The sequence below is a fragment of the Aplosporella prunicola genome (genome assembly GCF_010093885.1).
Source record: "Aplosporella prunicola CBS 121167 unplaced genomic scaffold K452scaffold_17, whole genome shotgun sequence".
Lineage (NCBI taxonomy): Eukaryota > Fungi > Ascomycota > Dothideomycetes > Botryosphaeriales > Aplosporellaceae > Aplosporella > Aplosporella prunicola.
The window spans coordinates 537,462-558,095 of record NW_022983545.1 but is presented as its reverse complement, the minus strand read 5'-3'; the positions used below and the strand labels follow the sequence as shown (position 1 = coordinate 558,095).

The window sequence follows — 20,634 nt, the reverse complement described above, 5'->3', positions numbered from 1 at the left end:
TTCGTCCCGCCGCCAACGCCATTGCAAACGCCGCCCGCTCACCTCCGTCGCCGATTACGCACGTCCAAATTGTTTACCAACAAACACCCACGCCTCTCGACCCCACTATCCACCACCACCACATAATAATGCCAGGCCGAGTATCAGGACGAGGCCGTGGCGCGCGCGCCTCAGCCGCCTCCACCTCCACCACCCGCACCCGCAGAACCGCACGAGCGCGCGCCTCAGCCGACGCAGTCGAGATCCCGGACGAAGGCGAGTCGACCAGCCTGCGCGAGCACATCTGCAGGGTCTTCGCCGACGCCCAGCGCACCACGGCCACCCAGCGTAAGCTCGTCGTCACCTTGCGCAAGATCCAAGAAACGTGCTGCTACGAACCCGTCAAGCCGCGCAAACACCAAACGGACGAGGATTTTGGCGAAGAAGAATTCAACAACGAAGTGGGCCGTTGCCTGCTCAGAATACTGCCCGTGAAGAAGAGCGAACCCGTCGGCGACCGCATCATCAGGTTTGTCGGCATCTTCCTGAAGCACGCCAGCGACAAAGGTAAGCAGCCTGCGCTCGCCGTGACGCCGAGTGTTGACAATCGCCAGACAATGCCATTGCGACGGGCGGCGATCCCGACGCGGCAGAGGCCATCCCAGAGACACCCAGCAGTCGCTTGACATCGCACATCCTCTCTCTCATCCTCCCACTTCTTACGGCAAAGGACAAGGTTGTCCGCTTCAGAGCAACGCAAATTACCGCACACATCGTCAACACGCTCGAATCTATCGACGACGAGTTATTCCAGTACATCCGTTTGGGTCTACTCAAACGCTTAAAGGACAAGGAGAGCACCATCCGCGTACAGGCAGTATTGGGCCTCGGTCGGCTCGCGGATGAAGGTGACGATCAAGCAGACGAAGACAGTGACGATGAAACGGCGAGTGGCCTCCTGGAGAAGTTGCTGGATGTCCTTCAGAACGATTCCAGCGCAGAAGTACGACGCGCATTGCTCATCAACCTTCCGTTGACGCCTACCACGCTACCGTACTTATTGGAGCGCGCTCGAGACCAGGATCCCGGGACTAGGAGGGCGCTTTACTCGAAGTTATTGCCCGCTCTTGGCGATTTCCGGCACCTGTCCTTAAACCTCCGTGAAAAACTTCTCCGATGGGGTATTCGCGATCGTGACGAGAACGTTCGCAAAGCAACGGCGCGCCTCTTCCGCGAACGCTGGATCGAGGATTGTGCCGGCCTTCCGGAAGGTGCTGAAGAGGGCGCACCTGGAGTCAATCAGCTGTCGAAACCCAGCTATGATGCGCTGTTAGAACTTCTTGAGCGTGTTGACGTGATCAACTCCGGTAACGAGGGTGGTGCGGCACACGAGGCTATGAAAGAGTTTTGGGACGGACGACCAGACTATCGCGAATTCATCACGTTCGATGATGCTTTCTGGAATGAGCTGTCTCCTGAAAGCATCTTCATTGCGCGGACCTTCAACGACTACTGCAAAAACAGCGGGGACAGCAGGCTCCAAAGCATGCTCGAGGACAAGATGCCTGAAGTCACCAAATACGGCTACCTCATCCAGAAGCACATCAACACGCTCATTGAGGGAGCGCAGAAGGTTGCTCTAGAGGAAGATCCGGATGCGGAAGAAGATACGGTTCAACAGGAATTTTGCGTCGAACAGCTCCTTCACATTGCCCTTACTCTGGACTATACCGACGAGATTGGCCGCAGAAAGATGTTTTCCACCATGCGCGAGGCACTAGCTATAGCCCATCTACCAGAGGAGTGTACCAAGCTTGTTGTCGAGGTCCTCCGCAGTGTCTGCGGCCCCAATTCATCCGGGGAGCGCGAATTCTGCGAGATTGTCCTCGAAGCGATTGCCGACGTGCACGACACTATTATGGGCGACGACGATGCAAAGACCGAGGCAAGCTTCCATTCGGCGCGTTCTGACGTCAACGATGCGGAAGCAACCCCGACGAGTGAAAAGAGGAAAAGAATTAAGCCAGGAATGACTGAAGAGGAGCAGGACGCCATAGAGGAGGAGAAGGCGGTTCGCGAAATCATGGTCAACATGAAGTGCCTCCACATAGCTCAGTGCATGCTGCAGAATGTGCACTGCGACCTGGAATCCAACCATGTCCTCGTTACTATGCTCAACAACCTGGTGGTTCCTGCCGTTCGGTCGCAGGAAGTTCCTGTTCGTGAGCGTGGGTTCCTCTGTCTGGGTTTGTGCTGCATCCTCAGCAAGGTATGTCCACAACGGTTCCATTGGTATTCTACAAAACTAACCGGCTCCAGAACATCGCTCAAGAGAACCTTGCTCTTTTCCTCCACTGTTTTGCCAAGGGCCATGAAGCCCTGCAAACTATTGCTATTCAGATAATCACCGATATTCTGACCACGCATCCCTCTCTCATCGCTAGCCCTGAACCTCCACCCGACGTTAGCGCTGCCGATGCTACGGAGGTTCCCAACCCCCTTCTTAAGCCGATTCTGAAAATGTACCTGCGGGCATTGAAATCGGGAGAGGTTCAAGTTGCCACGTCAGGTGCCGTGGCTGCGTCGAAGCTCATGTTGCTCAACATCTTGCGCGATTCTGACTTGCTAAGATGGCTGACGGTTGCCTACTTTAACCCGGAGAGCCAGCAGAACCCCGGGTTGAGACAGGCGCTGACGTACTTTTTGCCGGTATACTGCCACTCGCGCAAGGAGAACGCAGAGCGCATGGCCAGCATCGCGGTTCCGATTTTACACGCTCTCATGAGTGTGCAAGAAGAGCTGGACGAGGAAGGCGATGTGGAGATGGTTGGGCTAAACGTTGTCGGCAGCCAGATTGTCGACTGGACCGACCCGAGGAAGTTGGTTGGCGTCGAGGAGCTTGGCACGGTGCTCGAGGGTACGAGCGGAAGGAGGGTCGAGGCAGCGGGAGACCCACACCTCGTCCTAGCGGAGGAATTGTTGGAGAAAAGCTTGACGCACGGCACGACCAGTAAGTCACTTTCCATCCACAATTATCTTACTTTACGCGCAATTCACTAACACACTGCACCTACAGAGGAAGAAAAGAAAATCTACCTCTCCATGCTTTCAAAACTGCATGTTCACCCCACGTCCTTCACGCCAAAGAAGCTGCAATCCGTTTCGGACCTCGTCACTGAAGCGCAAGACTCGAAGGTCGCGGCAGACGCAACATCGCGCAACGCGCTCGCCAAGCTTGCCAATGCGATCTGGAAAGCCGGGCTCAGCGTGCACGGCGGCGGCGAGAGAGCCGAAGACGCGACGGTCGTGCAGGGCGAAGCAGAGAAGGACGACGACGCCTCGGTCGCTGAAGCGGCGGCATCGGCGGAGCCGGAAGAAACCCCCGATCCTGATGCCGGTGCCGGTGCCGATGCCGTTACCGGTGTGGAGGGTGAGGGAGATGATGACGATGATGACGACGCAGCCTCCTCCAGTGCTGCAACTCCCCGCCCGGCCGAGCCGCGCGCGATGAGCATCGAAGAGCAGATCCAGCAGCAGCTCGCCGAGGAGACAATGGCGGAGGTGGACGCAGAGGGGACGGTGTACGGCGTCGAAGAAGATGATGACGAAGAGGAGGAGGAAGAAGAAGAAGAAGAAGAAGAAGAAGAAGAAGAAGAAGAAGAGCAGAAAGCGAGCGATTCGAGTAGCGGTAATGGGAGCACGATAGTGGTGGCGATGCCACCGGCGTCGGCTGTCAAAGCGAAGACGAAGCCGAAGGAGAAGGAGAAGGCGCCACCTGTGCAGCCGAGGGGGAGAGGGAGGCCAAAGGCTGCGGCTGCGGCTGCGGCTGCGGCTGCGGCGACGCCTGCGAAGGGGAGAGGGAAGGCCAACGCAAAGTCGAAGGCGAAGGCGAAGGAGAGCGCGAGCAGGGATGTGGTGGACGAGTTGTTGGACAGTGATGTTGAGATGATGGACGTTTAGGTTGGGAGTGGGGCTGGGGTTGGTGTTGTAGTTGGTGATGGTGGTGGGGGTGGGGCGAGAGACAAGGTGTGGAGGTGTGGAGTCAAGGGACCGGTTGGGGTTGGTTGGTCGGTTGTATTCTACTACGGACCTATGTGTGTGTGTTTTTGTCGCTTTGGGGGCTGGCTGGGATTTGGGGCTGCTGCGGCGTTGAGGATGGAACAGGTGGGGGTACGCATGAACGTACGCATGAATGCACGTATGCTCGCTGGACTGGGCTGGTTATTCTTACGATCCTGGATTATACTCAATGTTACCTAAGTTTATGGCACTCGTGCTGTGTTGCATTGCGTTGCGTCGCGCGAATGCTTTCGCTTCCATTTGCTTCCTCGCTCGTACTGGCTACTCTTTTTGTTGTCTCTAAGACCTTCCTTTGTTGCTACTTATGGTTTTGTCCAGCTGTTCTCGCACGCTTCGTCCCTCTCTCTGCACGGGTGTGAGTGTGTGCAGGCGTTGATGTGCCTGCTATGACCAAACCTATCTTAAGACGCCCGTTGTAGGTTAAGATTCGCACCCCAAGGTGCGTCGTGCTCTCCTGGCCTTGCTGCGTGATACGCGAACGGTCTGTGAATATGTTATGACGTGTGCACAATAGAAGATCAACAAAAAAATTCGACAAAGATAGACGAAGAAGGGAGATATAGGGATAGTCAATCAGGCACATCATCATTCATCCACTTTATCACGTGCTCCGGTGAAGTCACTGTCTTGAGTACCCATTACATCACACAGCACATCATCATATCACTCAGGTCCAATAAGCCAGAAGAAGTACAAGATCCATCATCGATGTCTGTTTATCTATCCTATGCTGAAAAAGCAAATGCCACCCGCCTATTCAGGGCAGGGGCTGGTAAAGCAATCAAATGTAAAAACCCAAACTAAAGGTATCTCAATATACAAGAAGCGAAGAAGTGTAAAAGCCCAGGCAGGGTATGCACAGGTGTCAAGAAGCGAAGCAAAACAGGAACCGACGTAACCATCGTTACCAAGCATCCACGAGCGCAGCAACTGTTTACTCGTCGTGGGTGACCGCGAAAGCCGCGCGGCGCGGCTGATTGGCCTCACGCTTCTAGTTGGAGGTGACAATCTTGCCGTTGGTGCACGTCGTGCCGGCGGCGACGGCCTGCGGGGTGGCCTTGCCACGGTTGCAGATGCCGAACTGCGAGGTGCCAATGCAGACAAGGGCGCCGTCCTCTGAGCAGTCGACGTCGGAACTACTGCCGGAGCTGCTGCCGCTGGAAGACGAAGACGAAGACGAGGCGCTAGTGGCGGCGGGCGCAGACGTCGAGACGACGACCGTGGCCATCGAGGTCGCAGTGTAGGTGGGCGAGGCGGCACTGGGCGCGAAGACGCCGCCAGTGTTGGACGCCGCCGACGTAGGCTGGGAGGCAGCGGAGGTAGCAGAGGCAGCCGGGGCAGAGCTCTCCTGCGAGCCGGAGCCAGCGGTGGCGGAAGCGACGGGGGAGCCGGCGCCGCCGGTCTCAGTAGCGCAGGAACCGAGGGCGGCGGAGTCTGAGTCGCCATCCTTTTCGACGCTGGTGCCGGGGTTGGGGTAAGCAATGGCGCTTCCCAGCTTAGTTTGGCACTCGCCGGGAATGTTGGCAACGAAAAGGCTAGGCAGCGAGTTGAAATAGTCGTCGCTGTCGCTGCCGCCCTGGATGTTGATGGGCGCGCAGTTCATGTAGAACTCATTCTTACCCGCATACTTGTTCACCCAGGTCCAGGCGAACGTCGCCTTGCCGCTCTTGAGCTCCTTGGGGATCGTGATCTTGTACTGCTTCAAGCATTCCTTCTCGTCGTTGCTAGTGCACTGCTTGCCGGTTTCGCGGCCATCGGTGTCCGTGCCTTGGGTCTCAATGTTGCCCGCGGCATCGGCCGGGCAGCCACCCTCCATCGAGTGGATAACCTTCCACTTGTTGCGGTCCTTGGGCGGGGGGTTCTCGTAGGTGACGGAAAGCTGGCAGGAACCACCGCCGTGGACGGCGCTACCAGTGAACTTAAGGTCGGTGGCGTCACCAGCCGTCATGTCGGTGGCCTTGCTATTCTCGTAGTAGGCGGCGTCGGTGCCACCCTGGCAAGGGAACTGGTAGGTCGTGCCATCCAGAGGGTTGACCTGGACAAGACCTCCTCCAGAGTAAGGCGTGGGGGATTGCATGACAACGTGGGCATTGGCAGAGCTAGCCAAGCTCATGGCGGCTGCAACAAAGGCTGCGGAAATGTACATGTTGAAAAGTTGTAGAGAGTGTGTTGTGAAATTTGAGCGTGTGGGTATGCTGAGAAACGCTAGACCAGCTGGCGAATGTTCAAATTATGTTTGATCGAAGGGCCACAAATGAAGAGTTATATAACTGAAATGCAGTGTTAGAGGCGAGGTTGTTCACGCAAAGAACAAAGGCATTGTACTGAAACAAAGCGCGGGACAATGATGACGTACCTTTTCTTTGCGACGGAGTAACAAGAGTCGGATCGATTGACTTGGCTCAGCAAAAGTGCAAGTGAAGGGTTGCTCGAGTTTTCACAGGAAGATTTCCTTAAGGACAGTACGTTCCGCCGCAGGCAAGAACAACAAGAGGTAAGAGAGGATAAACAAGAAAGACGGCAAAGGGCTGGCCTTAACCGGTGAGGAAATAAGAGTCGACGAGGGCGATGTCGAGGGAAAGTGGGAGAGGCAGAAGATACTTATAAGCGGCGGGCGATCTTGCAATGCGGCGGCTCTCCTGAACAAGCTTTGCTCAAGCGGTGCATGCGTAAGGCCGGCCGCAGCCACAGGGAACGGGCGTCGGGCATGATTCCCCAGTCACTGTGCTGGTCCCTGAGATCGGCGCAGGTGCGACGACAGTCTCGATGCGGTTCCATTTCGGGAAGAGTAACACGAAGGATTGGGCGTCCGGGCGTGGAGACGTGCGTTTGAAACGAGGAGAGTGAAAGAGGTAGTTGGTGAATGGGCGAGTGAGGAGAGGCGACCAGCTGGCAGCCGCAAATCCATGAGGAAGGCAGCGGCCCGGTTGGCCAGATGCAGTCAATGCTGAAACAAAGGTCTCTCGATGGGCCAGTTGTGCCTGGCCACTCTGGCCAATCCTGCGCCGCGGGCCAGCCAAACAGCCGGCGCACTAGCCTGCCAGTCGGCCGCGATCGCCCTTATTTCTCCACACGTCCTGAAACACGGTCGCCTGGACGGTCGTTTCCCTCTCTGGGTATGAACACGCTTCCAAGCTCTTTTCCCTGCCGCCACCAGGATGCACCAGGAAGCCACCAGGAAGCACCAAGAAGAAACTTTCCATCCAACCTTATTGTGTGGTAGGTAATGGGCACTAGGTTAGAAACGAGCCCCAACAAGCTCCAACAACAACGACAACGGCAAACGACCGCCCCGCCACCTCAAACACCAACTCATGACCAACAAGCGCCCGCCCCAACGGCGACGGGCAGCGGTGTGCATCGATGTCTGCGCGCATATCCACCATGTCATGTATGTCGTATGTACAAGATGCAGGTCACTTTGTAGTACCGTGGGCAGGCGGCCCCGCTGCTGCGACCGCGTGGCACAGCCAATGAGCTGCGTCCCAGGGCATGGGAGACGACTGCCCTACGCCCTTGTCAACCCCATTGGTCGCTCGCTAAGCGCTTGGCTTGGCCGCCAGACGTCAAGTGGCCCTTTTGCTGGCCGACGATAGATTCTCCTAAGGTTCTTCTCGAAACCGACTCAGTCAATTTGCGGTGACGGTTGGTCGGCTGCCTGCCTGTTGGCAGGCATCACTGATCATCGTTGTTGGCGACAACTTTTCCTGCGTCTCGGAGTGCCCGACTGGCCCCGACTCCCGCCTCTTTCAGTCAACTACTACGTAACTACTACTATGGTACATACGATGCACAGAATTAGAACTCCCGCTGGCCCATCTTGGATACGATCGCGCTCCCCGCCCCGCTGCGCCACACTATAAAAAGCACAAAAGCACCGGCACACCGGAGAACCGCCAAGCCATTTTCTCTCACGGGCCATGGCCTTCGAAATGCCGACACTCTGACCAACAACTTTGCATGAAATCGAATGTTCGCGATATGCCTCTGATTTTCTATAAAGTAGCCTACGTAGCGTAGGAGTAGTACTAACATATTTTCCTAGGAGTTCATGCAAAAAGTCGCCAGAAGTGCTTCGGTTTTGGAGCAGGCTGGGTAGCCTAGGAGGTACTGTAAGTGTCCAATCACCCGAGCACCGAGTCCGTCATCACGCCTGGTGCTCTCGAGTCAGACACGAGACCGGTGCGGCTGGCTAGTGACAAGTGAAGGTGTAAATGCGCACCATCACTTGTCACTAGGCACCGCCACACTTTGCGCCACGGTCTGAGCCTCCAACCCGTCACGGCCGTCGGCCTCTGCCGGCCCGCCTTGCAGCGGTGCGGCGCGGGGGACCGGCGTGACCCGCAGCACTCGCCACAACCCTCGCTGTGTGCGCGAGGCACCGCCACGCCTCGGGTCGCTAAACCTGTGCTGGGCGCTGGCCGACGGGACCGTGACCCGCGGCCCTCGCCGTGTCTCACCCTTGGTAATTTGCCCGTCCGTGGTCTCGGCCCGTGCCCGAGGGTCCGCCTGTCCCTTCAATCGCAAGCCGCGTGGCTGTGTGCCCGGACATCCTCATGTCGGGCGCTCCGTGCGAGCCCGCATCTTTCTTCTTTCATTTTCAACACCGGCGTCATCTCGTCACCTCGTCATCAAAGCCACCCCCCTTCGACGACCCGATTTGTGCTCGGGTTCTTCAACTGGAAGTAAGACGTCCAAGGACGCTTGGCCTCGCCTGCTTTGTCGCCGTCGTTGTCTTGTTCCTTCGTGGTAAGTGCCGTCTTGGTCAACGGCGCAAAATATGGCTGCCGTTCGATGCCTCTGTGTGGCTTGCCATCCGTGCCAACAAAGGTCCCAAACCCGTACCTGTGGCCCATGCTCGCCAGATGCTTGTTCCTGGTTGCCACCGACATGGCCCCCGTTCCTTTCAGGTCCAGCACCGCGTGGCTCGCAGCGAAGTACCCAATGTTGGACGCGATCGTCGTCGGCAATCGGGGCAGGATGCGCCAAGGGCGGCGCACGTAGACGGCGACCAGAACAACGACGTACAGACCCAAAATTGCCTCCGCGATGAGGAACATGGGCTTGGACATGAAGATGCGCGTCTCCGGCTTGATGTTGCTTCCTTGGGTGTTTGCCGATGAAGGGGAGAAGCTCACATTCGAGTTCTCGCTGAGCGTAATAGCCACCAGCTGTGAGTAGAGAGCGGCGAATTTCGGAGCCGTCTCGTTGAAGGTCGGAGGTGGCAAATCAGGATCCAGCAGGCGCCGGTCTTCAGTCGATTTCAGGATCAGATAGTTGTAAAAGTCGGAAGGATATGAGTCGTTGTGCCAAGTCTGGACATTGAGTGAACCCGTATCCTGCCCTGGGAATATCCAGGCACGGTAGATCGAGCTGATGATCTCTGTGTTGTTCTGCACGAAATACTTTTCGGGGGAGTCATCCGGTATCAGCTGCGGCGAAGCATCCAGAACCTTTCCACGATAATCGACCGTGACTTCGGACATGCCGGTTTTCATGACAGCTCGACACGCGATGAAGGTCCAGTCCAACGAATGAAACGTGACCTGAGAGATATCATCAGCACCATTGCTGGTCCAGATTTGGTTACGTGTCACATTGGCACGTATCCAGCCGCTGATCAGGATGTCGCCACACGCAAGGTTGTTAAGCTCGAGTGCGATCTTGGATTGAAATTTGCCCCCGATGTAATCCACGTAGTCTTTCGTCTCACAGACACGATCACCTATGGTGGCGCTGATGTTCACATGAACTCCTCCGGCGTTGTCATCAAAGTCCAGGGCGATGGTGTTTGGGCCTTCTGTCTCGAGGGGTACGCATTGAATCTCGGCGCCGAAGGCCCTTGTCGTGGCGCGGTGGCTCCAGGATTGGTGTGTAACGTTGGTCGACTCGAAAGGCAAGTAGAAGAACCGCTCGTCGACCCAAGATGAGAGCGGCGTGCCAGCTGTGAGGTTGGACATGACGACGTAGAACTGATCCGTGTTGGCGCGGTTGTTGAGGAGATATAAGTCTGTGCGGTTCTTCAGAGCGAAGGTATCAAGCGGCGCTTGTAGGGGCGCTGAGTAGGTCGCTGCGTGTGACACCATCACTTCGCTCTCCAAGAAGAGGGCACTGAAAGCGATGGACAAGAAGTGCGCGAGCAGCGTCATGCAGCAGACGGCGCCGAGCACCAAGTGTCGTGCTCGAAAGGCTTTGAAGAGGACCAGCTGCGGTGGCAGCGAGTTGTAGTCGACTGCAATTGACCTCGACGCAAGTGCCTTTCCACGTCGAAGCTCCTCAAACGGTTGCAGCGTAAGGATCAGTCGATTAAGAACGAGCCAGATGGGTTCAATCAAGGTTGCGACGACTGTCGGGAGGTAGCTCTCCACCAGCTGGCGCACAAACCGGTCCTCGGACGGAAGAGGGATACCTTTGAAAGTGAGCTTTATTATACAATCTTAGCAACTGGGTGTCGACTTACCATTCTGTCTTTCTATCTTGGCGTACAGGACAGCGAAAGTGACGAGCATAGCGGAGAAAAAGCTAAGCAAGAACGAGCCAGTCCAGAGACGAAGCTCCCTTGGTCGGATGCCATCTATCTTCAGCCCGTCTTCAGGGTCCTGTGAAGCAGGTTCGCTCCCCGGGCACTCGATGACGGATTTGTCTAGCCTTTCGAGTCGGAACCCACTGCCTTCATCGGCTTGCCCCAGCATGTAGACCCTTCCTTGGAGGGACTTGTTGAGGTATTTCGTACTAGTCCGGTCAAACCTTTTCATATCATCTAGAAACTCCGGGGAATCGGCTACAAGACTTATCAACGATGATATATCAGCAGGATCCGAATTGAGCTTCCTTTGTTTCGCAACCGAGAGATAAATCAGGCCAGCAGTGAACAGTATGACGCCACCAAGAAGTCCTTCCGTCAAGTAAGCAAATGCCGGTACCACAATGACAGATTGCGATCTGTACTGTCGCTGACCGGTTGTCGCGGTGCCTTCTTCCAGCTTCGTGCTCAACACGTCCACGAGCTGTCGGGAAAAGAGCAAACGGTAGGCAGCCTCGTAAGATGCACGCAAGACCTCCGGGTCGAGGTAGTCTGCCGCGGGTCGCTGGAGGGCGGCGATTGCAAATGACGCCATCTTAGGCAGGTAGTTAGTATCAACATCTATGTTATTTAGACGGGCCCGCATGTCTGCCCACCCGGAAGTGGGGTAGTCCCCGCGGTTGGCAAATCTTTGCTCGGCGGAATTCATGCCCCATTCGAAATTGGTTGCGTTGAACATATCTTCTGGGAGTGGGGTTTTAGGTCCTAAGGTGGTAATGTTCATTACTGCTTTTCTGGGCAAAGATACAGTGGCATTGACATCCTGTTGGTAGTACGTGGGCTCGCAGTAGAGCGCGGTCTCGTTGATCGCCGTCGTTGTCGTCGTGTTCCAGGTATTGGCCACCCAACGAATCAAGAAGCTGTGTGAAACATTCTTAGGGCAAAATTGACTTAGATAATAGTCGGCCATGCCATCCTCGTCGTGGTATCCAACATATAAGCTTGAGTAAGTTTTCCTGTACTTGAAGCCAATACTGGCGGATGGCTTTTGATATTGGCATGGACCGAGCAGATAGTCGACCTTAGTTTCTTTGGGAACGCTGCAAGAAACATCAACAGAGTACCGTGTTGTTTGGCCAGTCCAAGTTTCCGAGTCTTTGATATCGGATAGGTTTTCTTGAGGCCCAAATGGCGCCAACATGTAGTCCCGCGACATGAAGGCCGGTAAGCTCTCATTAAGCCATGCGATATTGTACACTGACTGGGCATATGTTGCCGTGAGTCCAGAATTTTGCTCCGCATTTGTGAGATAACCGGTAGATCTCAGCATTGTCATAGGGAATGTTCGAACGACGTTGTCTGTAGCGAAAATGCCAGCTTGTGTTGGAGTAATGCCCCAGAATATGAGAAGCATGGCAACCGAAGCTGTGAACACAGGCCAGTGGCTTGGAATGGTTAACCCTAGTTCGTATCCTTGAATGAACAGAGCACTTACCGACGCTTGATGGCTTTGATTGGTACAAAGCCTGCAAAATCATACGGATATTCCAAAAGAATGGAGTCTTCAGCTGACGCGCCGCATTCTTGCGATAGTTGGTAGTATGGTTCCAGCCGTTTAGCATCGAGATCTATCCAGCTCCACAAGAAACTGTACAATACAGCAATAATAGTCGGGAGATAAAGGTAGCTGAATGATTTGCTGAGTGGCAGACCATTGATGTCTCGTGAAAAGATTATCCCATCATTCTTTTGGCTACTAGAGAGCAATAGCTGGATGACGACAATGAGTCCACCGGATATGATGATTACACTGCAGAGGAGTGGTGCCTTGAGCGTGACGGGGCTCCATGTGCGGCTCGTTTCTGTCTCCGTATGAGCGTGTTTCAACAATCCGCCATCCTCATGGACAACATACCACTTATTGGGCCTCTCTTCTTATGTTTCGGGTTCTTTTTGAACAGTTTGTCCCAAATACCATTTTGGCGGCTCTGCAGCCTAGAAGGGTCTGGGCCACGGATAACAGGAGGTTCAACGGAATATGACGGTGGAGGATCCATCAGCACGCAGTGCGATAGAAAGATGAAAAATGCAGAAAACGATATGGACGTGTACAAGAAGACAAGGAAAGAAACAACCAAACAACAGACGAAGTAAAGAAGAATTTGAGAAATGGCGAAACAGACGCGATTTCAATGCGCCATCTTTTGATACTTTCAACGTGCGGCACAGCATTAGCCGCCGTACTGTGGAGACATGCCATCTCATTCGTCGATGCCTCTATATTTAGTCGTCCGCTCGTGCCATGACCCGCTTAAGAGTAGGCCTTGAGGATCGACAACGCACCGAGCTAAAAGGCTTCGGCGCTTTCGTTATACATGGTGATGCTGACGGCGAGCAATAGCAGGTACCAGATTGTTTGCCCGCGCCGCTGAACGCCGTCGCTCATCACCCTTCATAAGAACCTACCAGCCATTTAGTGAGGCAGACTCGTACTGGATTTCAGAGTTTTTAGTTGAGGAAACGCTCTCAGCGGTGAAAAATCGCTAGATGTGCCTCATCCACTGTTCGGCGGCACTGGGCGGCTAATTTTCTTGGCATGGCGGCACATCAGACTCCAGCTAATCACGCTTCACTTTGTTCTTGAAATAGGTTGATATACAAGAGTGGTTTCCTAAACTTTACCAATTGACCTAGGGTAGGAAACATCAGCTGAGGGTTGTGGAAATCGGGTCTAGTCACGTGAAACTTGTGATAGACGATCAATCGTGGACCAGTGAGGGAACGGTTCTGCAATGACAAAACGCCTTCATAGTAGAAAGTACCATGAAAAAGAGATCTATGCGCATTGAAAGAGGAAAGGAATCTATGCGTCCCATACATCATGCTTGCTGGATCATGCTCATTTCTCATTGGTCGGACATAGTATCGAGTAGACGATCATACCTCGCAAACCTCAGCAATTGACCGAGGCGGCGTCAGTTATTCTGATGAGTCATCTGCGTACCGTTCAGATGGCGTAGCTACTTCATGCTGCCCGAGTTGCTGCACAAGCTGCTACCTAGGACGCGGCGGCGATTGGATCATCAAAGATGGAGGATGTCGATATGTTGATGGAGAATGTCGATATGCTGATGAAGTTCGACGTTGTCTTTCAGGCTGTGTCTCCTCGTGCTGCTGTAATGTTATTCCAAGCTCTTCCTGTCCTGATCGCGGATGCCCACCTTCAGCATACATCCGATTCGCTTCAGCAGTCAAGTTCTCCTTTTTGCGACGAGTGGTGAGGTTGCGGCACTGCAGGACAACATGCCCGCAGAGAGTGAAGGAACCCACAAGTACAAGTACCGCAATCACTGCGTGGGCCATGGATTTGGAAATCGGCTCGTTGCGTTGGTACGCATTGACCATGAGGGTCCCCATGATGAGGAAACAGACGTAGAAAGCGATGGGCAAAAAGTAGTGGACGATGACATGCAGGGAAGTCCAGAGGAGGTACCACCAGTCGATTGATGGCAAGTGCGGTTTGTTCATGTTGGCTGTGGGTAGAAGATTGCTTTGGACTTTGAGCCGTGAATTGAACGGTTGGAGTCAGCCTGTGAGGGGAAATGGGTAGAATTTGATGGGTCTAAAAAGCGACGAAGAAAACCGCAAAGTCATATAGAAGTCAGGAGCCATGGTCCAAAGCGCAATCGCAGTGCTGTTAGTTTGTTTGCGTTTCTGAAACAATGAGCGAGGCCTGGCTGGTCTCGAGACGGAGACCTGCATATTGTGAAGGTAGACTCTCCAGACTTTGTACCCTGGGTTTAACTTGACACATCCATAGATGCGAAGATGAAGGAAAACGGTTGTACTCGTATGTGTAGGAGGAGTGAAATAGATGTCTGCAATGTCTTGCAGCAGGTTTCGGCTCATTGTCGGTCCGTCTCAGCCCTGCGAATGGAACCCCGGGCGGCGCAGCAGCATGCCTGCCCTCACACTCCAAGCAACCTCCACTTGCGCAGACTTCAGTTCAGCATCGCTACCTCACGCTATGGCGGCGCATCAGCTCGCAGTCGCAAAAGCGTCGCTCGCGAGCGGCTTGCTTCGCGCTGATCCGACGTCTCTATCGCAGCATGACATTGCGCAATTCCACTTGCTGCTCGATGCAGCCATCCAACAGTGCTCGCCCTCGAATGTCCAGGTTTGATTCAACGATCTTGTCCGAGCTTTTCCCCCTGCTAAAGTGCAGCCGCCGTAACAGAAAGTCAAGGAGTGGCTTGTCAAGAATACCCTGCCTTCTCCAAAGCGGATAGCACAGCTGGGAAAGTATTTGGCAGTGCTGGCTCAGAGCTTCGCAAATGCCGAAAACACGGCGCCTCAAAAGCGCGTGAAGCGCGCCGGTCCCTCGAACAAGAGAAAAGGAATCCATCTACTGTATATTGTCACGGACCTGCATCACCACACCAAGAACCACGCCGCTGGTTTTTCGGTCCACAGCAGGCTCGTCAGCAGCCTTCAACCGCACCTCGAGGACGTAGTGCGCGCCGTTGCCTCGACCGGCTTCGGCCGGAATGTCAAGCTACATAAAAGTATCAGAGATCTCCTGGCCCTATTCGAGAAGCGCGGCTTCTACAAGGCTATCGAGCTTGGAAAACTCCACAAGGCTGTCGATGACGCGGACCCGACAGCTTCCACCACAACCAACGATACACAGGTGCGTCCAAAAGACGTACCGTACGTGCTTCCAGCCACGCACGGTGATCCATCTGACCCTTGGTATGAATTGCCTGCCGCAAACATGCTGCCACACATGGTCCCGAACGACCGAAGACCCATTCCTACCCGCCAAATGAAGGCGATGCGACTCGATGGAGGACCAGCCGATTCAGCTCTCATCAATGCTGTGAAAGATTTGATCAGCTGGTCAGAGGATCTCTACAATGACGACGAAAATGTGGTGGCAGACATGGACATGATGGGTCAGCCACTGGTGCGCGACGAAGTCACTGGCGAACTCAACGTAGCGGAAAACTATTACGGATGGTCCGTAGAGTTCTGTGAGCGGATGAAGAAGAGAATGAAAGAGGGCCCTCCAAACTCGAATGACAAAGTACCAGCAAGGAGAAGGAGTTTGAGCAGAGGCCGCAGCAGCAGCCGGTCACCCCCTCACAAAAGGCGCTACAGCTTGTCCCCCAGCCGTAGCCGTAGCAGGAGCAGGGATGGAAAGCGTATGCGGGATGACAGGCGATCGTATTCGAGACCGCGAGGAGGACTGGGACAAGAGCGCAGTCGCGGTCGTGGATCAAGGTCTCGGACGCCCAGGCGGTCGCGCTCTCGCTCACCTGGAGGATACCGCAACTACCGGCGCCTCTCCCCGCGAAACAGATCAAGATCAAGGTCTTATAGTCCTCCGCGCTCGGTTCGACCTCTCCACCGCCCCGCAGAAAAGTCACAATTCCGCCAACAACCCACTCCGCCCGGAGCTTACCCAGGCCAACAATTCCCCACACCTCCGCCTCCTCCCCAAGCATTTCCTGGTCAATTCTCAGGGTTTCCCATGGGTGGCGCAGCCCCTCCTCCACCCCAACCAAGCTACAATGGAGCATGGCCGCCTCCACCTCCACCACCCATGGCGCCAACCAATGGGTTCAATCAGCAAGGATCCTATCAACAATTTGCTCCTCCTTACCCGCCTCAACTGCCGCCATACGGCGCATCGCCGCCACCACCACCGCCGCCCATTGGCTACCCTATGCCGGGTGGCTCTCCACCAACAGCGGGCTTTCCCGGGTTTCCTCCGAACCCTCCTTGGGGACAGCCACAATATAGTGGCTATGGCGGATCACCACACAATGGACACGGACAGTGGCAGCAACAAGGTGGCTACGACCGTGGTCGCGGTCGGAGATGAGCTCAAAAGAAGATCTACGTCTGGATATTTGGAGGTTTTTTGATTATTGATTCTCATTTCATTCTGATGACGAGGTCGCGGATCTTCGTGGCCTCTTGAGGCGCAGGCGCTTCGTTGAACATGTGAGAGGTGCGCATCGACAGGAGCGCATTAAAGTTTCATGTGCGCGGTTAATGGAGAACTGGGGACTTGATGTATACTAGTAGGTAGGATTGGCATTTCATCCAAACAGATGACGTTCTGGTCCTGCAAAAGCATCAATACTCAGTTGGAATAGCTCAAGTTTGCCTATGAGCTAAGAAGCTCGCTCTACAACATCCCCATCCATAGAATATGAGTTGTAGCTGACGTTCAAAGCTATTGACAGAATATGTTACGGTTTCCCATTTAACTTTATTCTGTGTACTACAAGATGCATCCGACCATGAACGGCGAATAATAACCAGATTTACAAACACGTCAGAATAGCATGATTCTGGGCAAGCAGTGACAAAAAGTAGCTCTGAAGGTGTCTATCATTGTGCAAAGAGCTGGAGCCTGGTAGGTTGTGGGTTGTGGGGTACAGGGCTGGAATATGATGGGCTATCGTGTTGTGGAGGTGACAGAAGGACGGATGACAGCTGCTAAAAACGCGATGTCACCGGGAATGTACGACGCTAGAGGTGTTGTATCTAGTTTCGTTTGAGAACGAAATATGGATGATGTGAGAAATCAACACGATGTTGAGGGGAGAGAATACGACTTGAATACGTGATCGTCTGTTCTCTGGTGTATACATACTCATTCATATTGTCCAGCAGTCCACAATTCCTACTAGAGTGAGACGGAGGACGCAGCGGGAAGGGAATGAACAATATGCAAGGGCGAACATGAGAGAACAGCAAGGGGCGTTAAGGGGACATGACACGGCGGCGCACAGGCGGACAGCAGGCCAGAATCCCCGCCTCAGCCGCTCGGATCTGTCGCGCCCTGCCGCGCGCGGAGGCCCACCACGTAAGCGCGATGCAGGCGTCGCCGGCCGTCTCAGGAATATCCTACTTGTCCAGATAGTTAGAGTACTACTACCACCACAAAGTCGCGTGGCGACAACCATCTCCCCCGAATCCGCGCACCCCTCGGTCATCTCGCATACGTCGCGACGCTGGCCAGCCATGCTGGTCCCTCGCTATCAACCCGTCAACGGCTTCAGGCGCTCCCGATTCACCGCGCGACATGCCCTCATCTTTCTCTCGTGTGTCTGCCTCCTGCTGCTGTGGCATTGGCGCAGTACCGGTGGTGCTCACCGCGCTCATCGCACGCTTCCCAAATATTGGTCCATAAATGACGGAGGAGAGCCGCAAGGCGTGACGAATTGGCCCAAGCCAAAGGACTTTAGAATCGTGGGATTGGTCTTCTTTGGGCGCCCCGTGAGCGTCAGCATCCTAGACTGCTATCTCAAGGTGTGCGGCTATATCTCTAGAATGGGGCGCAGGAACATACACCCGAAGCCGAAGACTATAGGCTAACTTATTGCGCCGCCATTGTAGAGAAACCTAGCATCCAATGGTGGATTCCTGGACGAGGTCATTTTCCTAGCGCGTACTCAAGATGAAGAGCATCTCGCCTGGCTGGATAAGCTGCTTGAGACGGAGCCGGCATACACGCGCGTGAACTTGGAGTTTGAAGGGATCGATTACGCTACGGCCTATGATGTCTGCGAAAATGGGACAATGTACATCAAGATGGATGATGATCTGGTACGCTTCACACTTTCTTCGAGCGAACTTGGGGAAGGAACATTTTGCTTACTGGGAACAGGTGTTTATCGAGGACCACGCCATTGCTACAATCGTTCAGAAGAAGCTCAATCACCCCGAATACTTTGTCGTCGCGGCGAACGTCGTGAACCAGCCTTCGCTCAGTTGGATGCACTGGCGCATGGGCGCCATAAAGCCGTATCTGCCTGAATTGGAGCCTCCGCCGCCTGAACAAGTCGAGAGTATCAGCAGGTGGCGCGCCTCGGATCTTCCAACGTGGGCTGGTCCCCCTGACTGGACGGTCCCGGTCTCCGACGAGGAGAAATACGAACCGCCCTTCGAGGGTCACCGTTGGCTGCCGCTGCCCGAGGGTTATCCTCTTGAGAACACCCCAATTGCGTCGACGAGCTTCGACGCTTTCTCGCAAGCCTTGTGGCACTGGAGCGTTGCGGCGCAAGAGCATTACAGCTTCCTCGAGAATTTGGAGAAGAACGAGCTGTGGAGATGTAAGTGAAAGACAATTGAATCGGTGGCTCCATCAGGTGCATGTGCTGACTTCAACGTACAGACAAGTTCCACACACTCGACTACTACTATATGCGCATGGGCATCCAAATGATTGCCATTTGGGGTGATGATATCATTGCGAGCGATATCCATCACGGCAACGGCGATGATGAATACCACTTTACAGAGGTCATGACGAAGCAAACCGGAAGACGTAAGCCGCATTCGCTGCCCTTCAACAAGGACAAGCAGCTAATTTGAAAGCAGATGCCGTGGTCGACGGAAGAGCAATAGTGTCACACTACACGTTCCTTCCGCAAAGGAGTGGACTTGAGTCCACGGACCTTTTGGATAGGTACCGGGCTTTCGCCGCCGAGAACATTTGCCCGCGGTGATAGCCACCGTTCCTTTTTTCTCCTTACGATTTTTTTCTTCACGGCGTTACGATTCGTTTTGGAAATGGTAAATGTCCCGCTTTCCATTAGAGAGAAGACATGCTCTAGGCGCTTGAAGGTCAGTTCCCATGGCATGTGGATGTGGCACTGGCGCTAGCGGGCGCACAAATATCCAAGACCCTTTTGTAATCATATATCGTTGGCGGCAGTGCAGGAGTCGCCATATTAATACCTAGACGATTGAAAGAAGCCTCCTGCCCTTCTCTAGGTATCAGAGACAGGAAGAGAAAGCACGAAAGACCACTGCGACCACCACTCTTTGCCCGTGAAGGTACGACGGGATTACCAGGTGGGAGGGTGAATGCCAATGCAGCGACGTGCAGACGCCCGTGCCACCCAGATCGAGAAGCCCGACCCTGCGAGCCGACATGGACCCGAAGGCAACAGTCTGACTTACGCAGCCATGGATAGGTATATACCCAAGGTAGAGGTAGGTACCTTACTGTATCCACCTTGAATCACCATCATGCCCGTCACCGAACTTGCCCTCCTCCGTCTGCAGGCCGGCACAACGCGCGCCGACGCCGGGCTCACAGGCAATCTGCGCAAGGCCAAGCAAACCATGGAGGCCTTCACTGGCCACGCCTTCCACTTCTACACGCAGCTCGAAGACCCCGCTCTCGTCTACATCATCGGCGCCTGGGACTCGCCCGAGCAGCACCTGCACCACTTTATCCCCACGCCCGCCAACCAGCATCTGCTCACCCTCCTCCGCGATCAGCTCACTGTTGACTGCATGTTCCACGTCGCACTCGAGCCTTGCGACATCCCACTCGATGCCCCCGTTTTGGCTATCGCCCGCCACTTTGTTGCCCGAGACATGCGCCCCCACTTTGCTGACACGTTCGCCCAGGCTAAACGCCCCTTGGTCGACTTCACTCGCCCCAAGAACGTCGTTGGCGGGTGGCGCGTCGAGAAGGAGGCGGACTCCAAGGAGGAATGGGTGCTTTTCACTGGCTGGGACGACGTCGACCAGCACAGCAAGTTTGCCGAATCCGATGGCTTCAAGGAGTACAGCAAGATTCGCGGTTTCATCACTGGCGCCGAGATCAAACACGCCGTGCGCTGGGATCTATGAGCTTTGTAGATAATGCATAGGTATATACCTATACAGACAGTAACTGAATCAATGATCAAATGCTTGACCTCGTGACCAGTAAGAAATTACCCAGGTGTTTAAATTTCCCGCAGGAGTATGAGAACTTGACTGCACCAACTTTGACTAGACCACAGTTTTGCTTTGTTTCCCATTCTTTGTTAGTTGACCTTGGAACAACTCAGTGTCTTCCAGACAATGCATCAAAACACATTGTAAGCCAGACATAGGTTTATATATCTACTGTTATTGCCGCGAATGTATGCATGGTTTCCGTACAATTCGGATATCAACCACAGCGACAGCGACAGCAACAGCAATAGCACAGCAAAACCCAAACTCACTAGCTATTATCTTCACAGTCACTCACT

General features: G+C 54.4%; 8 protein-coding genes across 8 annotated transcripts; 5 read left to right on the top strand and 3 right to left on the bottom strand.

The window, feature by feature from the left end:
• The first annotated feature begins 68 nt into the window (after window positions 1-68).
• On the top strand, window positions 69-4,200 carry K452DRAFT_253063 (uncharacterized protein). Its single transcript, XM_033538273.1, has 4 exons — window positions 69-546; window positions 594-2,248; window positions 2,299-2,989; window positions 3,056-4,200. The coding sequence occupies exons 1-4, from the start codon at window positions 129-131 to the stop codon at window positions 3,937-3,939; spliced, it is 3,648 nt and encodes a 1,215-aa protein (XP_033396024.1). The 5' UTR covers window positions 69-128; the 3' UTR covers window positions 3,940-4,200.
• Window positions 4,201-4,956: 756 nt separating this feature from the next.
• Window positions 4,957-6,642, bottom strand: K452DRAFT_54053 (lytic polysaccharide monooxygenase). The gene is made up of 2 exons (XM_033546819.1): window positions 6,416-6,642; window positions 4,957-6,329 (listed from the first exon to the last, which is right to left on the bottom strand). Exon 2 carries the CDS (start codon window positions 6,203-6,205, stop codon window positions 5,051-5,053), a length of 1,155 nt encoding a protein of 384 aa, XP_033396023.1. The 5' UTR covers window positions 6,206-6,329; window positions 6,416-6,642; the 3' UTR covers window positions 4,957-5,050.
• Window positions 6,643-8,690: 2,048 nt separating this feature from the next.
• On the bottom strand, window positions 8,691-12,639 carry K452DRAFT_299670 (uncharacterized protein; the record flags this gene model as incomplete). Its single annotated transcript, XM_033542255.1, has 4 exons — window positions 8,691-10,468; window positions 10,520-12,027; window positions 12,078-12,444; window positions 12,498-12,639. The coding sequence occupies 4 exons, from the start codon at window positions 12,637-12,639 to the stop codon at window positions 8,691-8,693; spliced, it is 3,795 nt and encodes a 1,264-aa protein (XP_033396022.1).
• A 973-nt stretch (window positions 12,640-13,612) lies between these two features.
• Window positions 13,613-14,194, bottom strand: K452DRAFT_54027 (uncharacterized protein). Its single transcript, XM_033546818.1, has 2 exons — window positions 13,804-14,194; window positions 13,613-13,753 (listed from the first exon to the last, which is right to left on the bottom strand). Exons 1-2 carry the CDS (start codon window positions 14,108-14,110, stop codon window positions 13,734-13,736), a joined length of 327 nt encoding a protein of 108 aa, XP_033396021.1. The 5' UTR covers window positions 14,111-14,194; the 3' UTR covers window positions 13,613-13,733.
• A 395-nt stretch (window positions 14,195-14,589) lies between these two features.
• On the top strand, window positions 14,590-15,674 carry K452DRAFT_253056 (uncharacterized protein; the record flags this gene model as incomplete). The annotated part of the gene is made up of 2 exons (XM_033538272.1): window positions 14,590-14,759; window positions 14,820-15,674. Coding segments are annotated over exons 1-2 (1,005 nt in total), but the record flags the coding sequence as incomplete, so codon positions are not given.
• Window positions 15,675-15,795: 121 nt separating this feature from the next.
• Window positions 15,796-16,512, top strand: K452DRAFT_299667 (uncharacterized protein; the record flags this gene model as incomplete). The annotated part of the gene is made up of 1 exon (XM_033542254.1): window positions 15,796-16,512. One exon carries the CDS (start codon window positions 15,796-15,798, stop codon window positions 16,510-16,512), a length of 717 nt encoding a protein of 238 aa, XP_033396019.1.
• Window positions 16,513-17,493: 981 nt separating this feature from the next.
• On the top strand, window positions 17,494-19,415 carry K452DRAFT_253054 (uncharacterized protein). Its single transcript, XM_033538271.1, has 5 exons — window positions 17,494-17,908; window positions 17,996-18,205; window positions 18,267-18,711; window positions 18,774-18,926; window positions 18,980-19,415. The coding sequence occupies exons 1-5, from the start codon at window positions 17,621-17,623 to the stop codon at window positions 19,105-19,107; spliced, it is 1,224 nt and encodes a 407-aa protein (XP_033396018.1). The 5' UTR covers window positions 17,494-17,620; the 3' UTR covers window positions 19,108-19,415.
• A 200-nt stretch (window positions 19,416-19,615) lies between these two features.
• Window positions 19,616-20,319, top strand: K452DRAFT_289057 (uncharacterized protein). The gene has a single exon (XM_033540766.1). It carries the CDS (start codon window positions 19,634-19,636, stop codon window positions 20,243-20,245), a length of 612 nt encoding a protein of 203 aa, XP_033396017.1. The 5' UTR covers window positions 19,616-19,633; the 3' UTR covers window positions 20,246-20,319.
• The last annotated feature ends 315 nt before the right edge of the window (window positions 20,320-20,634 follow it).